Source organism: Condylura cristata, unplaced genomic scaffold (genome assembly GCF_000260355.1).
Source record: "Condylura cristata isolate star-nosed mole 26May11 unplaced genomic scaffold, ConCri1.0 scaffold00027, whole genome shotgun sequence".
Taxonomy (NCBI): Eukaryota; Metazoa; Chordata; class Mammalia; order Eulipotyphla; family Talpidae; genus Condylura; species Condylura cristata.
The window spans coordinates 847,300-853,271 of record NW_004567128.1 but is presented as its reverse complement, the minus strand read 5'-3'; the positions used below and the strand labels follow the sequence as shown (position 1 = coordinate 853,271).

General features: G+C 59.1%; 1 protein-coding gene across 1 annotated transcript in view; it reads right to left on the bottom strand.

The window, feature by feature from the left end:
- Window positions 1-5,972, bottom strand: part of LOC101622281 (arylsulfatase D-like) — an 11,260-nt gene that overhangs the window by 4,440 nt on the left and 848 nt on the right. Inside the window, exons 2-4 of the mRNA XM_004690057.2 lie at window positions 5,070-5,170; window positions 162-311; window positions 8-87 (exon numbers count right to left, since the gene is read on the bottom strand). Coding sequence (XP_004690114.2) covers window positions 8-87; window positions 162-311; window positions 5,070-5,170 — 331 coding nt within the window. The remainder of the gene's footprint in view (window positions 1-7; window positions 88-161; window positions 312-5,069; window positions 5,171-5,972) is intronic.

Sequence of the window (5,972 nt, the reverse complement as noted above, 5' to 3'; positions counted from 1 at the left end):
GCCCTGCTTGGCGTGCACAGGGGCGACGCGGCCAGGTGCTGGGTGAGCTTGGCTCCCTCTTCCGCCAACCGGTCGATGTTGGGGGTCCTGGAACAAGAGACGCATGTCACACTGGAGTCCCAGGCAGGCAGCAGCGGACGGTGACCGGCTCGCGCACCAACCTCAGGGTCTTGTTTCCGTAGCAGCCGGGATCCCCGATGCCAAAGTCGTCCGCCATCAGCAGCACGAAGTTGGGCCTGGAGGCGGAGAGGCCAAGGGCAGCGCCCGGGAGCGGCAGCAGCAGCAGCAGCACCAGCAGAGACCCCATCTGGCTGCAAAGCACAGGACAGAGGCTGAGTGAGGGCGGCGAACCCAGCACCTAGGGCTCCGGGAACTCGCGTGACCCTCGCCACGGTCAGAGCAGCACGGCGCCCCGGGCGTCAGGACCGAGCGGCGCCCGAGGACCCTGTCCTCCCCGGCCTGTGTGTCCATCGGCAGGACACACCCGTGGCCGCTGCCGTGACCTCCCTTCCTCATAGTGAGGCGACGGAAACACCCCAAGCGCCCCGAGGAGATGACTGGGGAGAGAAGACGCGGTATAGCTGCACCGTGGAATATTATACAGCCGTGAAAAAGACAGCCGTCCGCCATTGGCAGCGGCCTGGACGGAGCTGCAAGGATGACGGTCAGTGAGCTAAGGCAGCAGGAGAAAGGACAGTATTCGACGGTTTCCCTTGTAGGAGGAATGTAGGGGACCCAAATAAGGGATCAAGAAAAAAAAAGGCAACAAATAACAAACCAAAGTTAAAGGGCACCAGAAGCAGCTCTGTTTGGAGATGCAGAAACTGTCCCCGGTGCGGACGAGCTCTGGGAGGGGCTCAAAGCGTCCCTTGGGGCGCGGGGAGGACTACGGATGGGGCCTGAAGGCCACGTCATCGGTGCCCAGCCCCGGAGTGTGGGCGGCAGCGTGTCCTCCGTATTTATTTATCATCTCATAGGTGTGTCACCTCATTCTTCCTTTTCGTACAATGTCTGCTTCCTCCTCTAGGCGTCGTGCCCGTAAAATTCCCCCAGCCAACTCAGCCCGGCACCATCGCCAGAGTCCTTGTGCTCTTCCTTCCCCCCCCTCCCCCCACTTCCCTGCAGAACGCCTCTGACTAGTTGCCTGAATCATGGTTTGCTATTTGTCGCTATTATTTTTTTCCTGCTCCTTTGTTTGGGTCCCGACAGTCCTCCCGTAAGCGAAACCATCGGATCTTTCTCTCTCCCACTGACATACTTCGGTGACCGTCATCCCTTCCAGCTCCATCCGTGCGGCTGTGAACGTCACAGATCTGCCTTTTGACGGCTGTATAGTATTCCACCGAATACACATGCCATGTCCTCGGCACTGCTCTTTCCTGTTTTTTAACACGTGGGGGGCGGTTGCTTTTCACAGGAAACATAAACATGGGATCTTTGAAAATTCCAGGAGCAGCTCCGCCTGCTGCCAGACATGGCAGGGTTGGACCTCTACGGGCCTGGGGGTCCCCTGTGTTGCTCGCCCGCAGAGGTTGGGGCCCGGCGGGGAGACCTCAGGGAACCTACAGCGTTGGGAACAATCGGCCAGCCGCGGCGGACCGACCGGAGCTGTGGGGTGTTGGCACCGAGGGCCAGGGACCCCATGAGGGACCCCCCGGACCATCGCAAACTTGAGCTGCTCTAAGCCCTTTGCTGTTGCACAGCCAGTCAAGGCTGCCCCCGGGGACACATCCCCGCGGTGGGAGGCTCACGTGGACACAGGTCACGCCACTGCCATTTGCAGGGCGTCCTTGACTGGCAACGAGCAGGCAGGTGGATGTGCTTCGCACCCCGAACCCCGCAACTCAGAGGCTCACCGTGCCCCCCAAGCCGCCCCGATCATTCAGTGCGTGCACAGCGTGTGATTTCTGGAAAACAGCTGCCCCACTGTGCTTCACCTTTAGGAAACATGTTCACCTGGACACATCAGCCCGGTGGCCATGGGCGGCACCCCGGGAAGGCCCTCCAGCTAGGGAGCCTGCTCCGGGGGACCCCCAAATCCGCCCGCAGGGAGAGACGAGGTGGGCTGCCCTGCCGGGGCCGGGGTGAGGGGTGGCCACGTTTCCTGAACAGTCTCAGGGTCGTGGCAAAGTCCGCCCCACTAAATCACGCCGTAGCAGCCGCCCTTCCTTTTTCAGGACCGAGTAATATTCCACGGACGGAGGGGTGGCGTTTTACACACCCCAGCGGCGACGTGACCGTGTAATGGTAAGTCGGTGACAACCGGAAACGCAGCTTGGGGACACACGTACGCGGGGGGACACTTATGGATGCTTGGCACGAGACATGTGCTTCACCAGCGCGTTTCTCCGGGAATTCGGAAATAACACAAGCCCCAAACGGATGCGTGGCATGAACGACAGATACATATAGACATTGAAGGACACGTGTGATAGAGATCTACAACAGGTGTAGACACCAGAAGACAAATGCAACCGTAAACGTGTATATGTATAGACTCTGACAGCATGTATGGATAGACTCCTCTGTGTACATAGACATGCATGTATATAAAATATATATATACACGCAGATCGGAGGCCGGCAGAGCACGACCAAATAAATCTCCCCCGACAAACACAGAAACGGTGACACGTCTCTGAGCCGCACAGTCTTATTGTGACGTCTCCTCACATTCACCAACGAGCTCTTTGCTGCCACCATTATTTCCCGGAAATGCCTGACCTGCTCTTGGCAAGTATTTGGCCCTATTATCACGCCCCAACAAGAAGTGGGATATCAGGGTGCGATCACGTCCCGCCTGGGTGGCGTTTGCGTCCTGGCAGGAGAGACCCCCCACAACACACACACACACACACACACACACACACGTGTACTGCGGTCAGAGACTCCGGCTCAGGTCCAGCTATAAACTACGCAATCTTGCAGCCTGTGCAGAGACAGAGCCTAAACCGCAAATCCCGACAAACTCAAGTGTTGGCACAGACACAGAGCGACAGCAGCCGCTTTATTGATGGTGCGGGGGCCAGATCGTGCAACCGCTTCCGGGAGAAGCTGGTGGCTTCGAGCCCGAGAAACAGACGAGGTGCGAAAATGCAAGGCCACAGACAGCCCGAGCCATTGCCCGCCCACGACTGGAGACCGGCCTCGGGAGAATGTGTTCTCTTTGGGACGGTGGCTGGTACAGCTACACCCACAGATGCAGCACGAGCAGCCAAGAGTGCAGAGGTGACCGCAGCAAAGTGCCATCGGCTGCAAAGTAAGTGGTTTTCCTTTGCGGTGTGCAGGTGACAGAGCAGAAGGGGGCGAGACAGGGGTCAGGGGAGGGAGTCAAGTGCCAGACCCGGGAGGGCCAGACGTCCTCGAAGGTCCTGCAATGACCCACGTGGGGGTCTCATGAGCGGAGAGGTTCGACCCCCTGACTCCAGGGACAGTCGGAGGCAGGGCAAGCAGGGGGACGAGGGTCCTGGCCCCTGCTCAGTGCTGTGGCTTGATGGAGTCACCTTCCCAGCCCATTAGAATTTCATTGTCTGTCCAGTCAGAATCTGTCCAGTTTCGTTAAACAATGTTCAGAAACCTGCTTGAAAGAAAAATGTATTCGAGAAAGGTGCTCTCCTGCACTGCTGGTGGCAAGTGCAACCACTGTGGAACACTGTTGGGAGGATCCTCAAACATGGGGCTTCCATGGGAGCCAGCCTTCCCACCCCTAGGGGTCTCCCCAAAACACACAAAAACACTGATTCCAAAAGACACCTGCACCCCCATGTTTACTGCTGCTCTATTTACAATAGGAAAGACGTGGGATCGATTCAAATGCCCAAAAATGTATGACGGGATTAAAAAGAGGTGGAATACTATGCAGCCGTCAAAAAGATAGACTCGGGCCTTTGGCAGCCCCATGGATGGAGCTGGAACGGATCATGCAGAGTGAGATAAGCCAGAGAGAAAAGGGAAAATACAGGATGGTTTCAGCCATAGCAGGAGCAAAAATTGACGGGGGGGAGGGAATAATAATAATAATAATAATAATGAACAACTGTATACCACAGACATTTTACAGGGGTGGTAGAGTGCGGGCTGGGGTCAAAAAATGGGGGAAGGGATGCACACTGGACGATGGTGATGGCACATGGGTGATTTGGTGACGGGAAGCCCATGGGGGTCACAACGGACATGGAAAAACAGCACAAAATGACCTAAAAAAAAAATCTTGAGGTGCACCCATATTTATTGCTGCTTTACTTACAACTGGAAAGACACGGAATCAACCCACATACCCAAAAGTGGATGACGGGATTAAAAAGACACGGTCCATACACACAGTGGAATACTATGCAGCCGTCAAAAGGATAAACCCACGCTTTGGCGGCCCCATGGATGGGGCTGGGAGGGATCGTGCGGAGTGAGATGAGCCAGAGAGAAAAGGGAAAATACCGAAGGGTTTCAGTCACGGGGGGATAATTTTTAAAAAAAAATACTGCCTTGCAGAACGCCTTCTTGCCTTATGCAGGAGCATAAAGGACTGAGGGGGGCGGAATAATAGCAACAATAATAATAGTAATAATGAGAACCTATATACCAGAGACATTTTACAGGGGTGAATGGGATCAAACACGGGGGTTTGGGGGAGCGCACGGGACTGTGGTGACGGCTCACGGGTGACCTGGTGACGGGAAGCCCCCGGGGATGGCAACTGGGCTGGGCAAAGGCCCAGAGTGATGGGAAAATAAACTCTTGTAATAACAGGAAAACGTCCTCATCCAAGGAGGGGCGTGCTGAGGAGGCTGACTCAGGTGTTTCCGCCATCCCGCCACCACGCGTCTGCACGGACGTCACGTCCCTCCTCACCCCTCGGGGAAGGGTCCCCACCAGTGCCAGGGAGGGCCGCGGGGCGCACCCTGGTGCAGCCTCAGGGCAAAGCCGCCGGGCGGCCCTGAGCGCCTGCAGCCGGCACCTGCCACGCGGCCCGCAATTCCGCTCCCGTCCTGCGCCCCAAGAATGCATGCGGGGCCGCGGCTCCCCCCCACCCCTAAGGCCCGGGGGGAGCCCTGCAGAGAGCCAGCCCCCACGGGTCCAGCCCCGGAAACGGCCCCTGGACATCGGGGCCAGCGTGGAGGACACGGGGTCCCTTGGCCGAGAAGCAGGACACAGTCTCGATGCCCCCTGCAATCTGGGAGGCCGGGAGAGGGGAGAGAGCCGGGCAGACGGACGCTGAGCTCAGCCCAGGGCGCGGGCCCCTGTCCAGCCCCAACGTGCTCGTCCCTGCTGGGCGTCTGGAACCGGTTTCCATAGGGGGTGCACAGAGCCGGGCTGGGGGTGTCAGCACGGCAGGGGAGCGTACAATCCTGGGGTGCAGTGTGCAGTGCATGCCCCCTGGCCGCCCCGCCTGCGGACATCAGGGAGCCCAGAGCGTCACTGAAGGCCTGCGCTCGGCCTCGGGGTCCCCCAGTCGGTACTGGGGGGGCGGTGGGGGGCGGCTCGAACAGGCTGCACGGCTCCCACCCCCTGCAGGGGCCCCAAGTTCTGCACGGGATCCCTACCGCACTCACAGGAGACAGAGAACACCCCCGAGAGCCCCCCCACCCCCCTGCACCCCCAGGCAGGCTCCCGGATGACGCTCCCCTCAGGAATTCCAGGCTGCAGGAATTCCAGGCTTCTGCCGGAGGCGCCTGACCAGAGGACAATGGGCTTCGGCCAGCCCCGGCCAGCCCCGCCCTGGAATCCTGCTCCTTCAGCTCAGCTGGCCTCCGGCAGCGGGGGGCTGGGACTGCCCACATTCCTGCACCCTCTGAGCTGGGCTGCACGCAGAGGCCCCGTCAGAGCGACGCCAGCCTGGACCCCGGACGCCAGGACGCCAGTGTCCTCTGACCCGTCCCTGACCAAGCTGCTCCCTGAGTATAACCGAGTCTCCGTGTCCTGCAGAAACTGGCCTGGGAGCTGGCGGGTGCCGCGGCGAGGGGCTCACTCAGCAC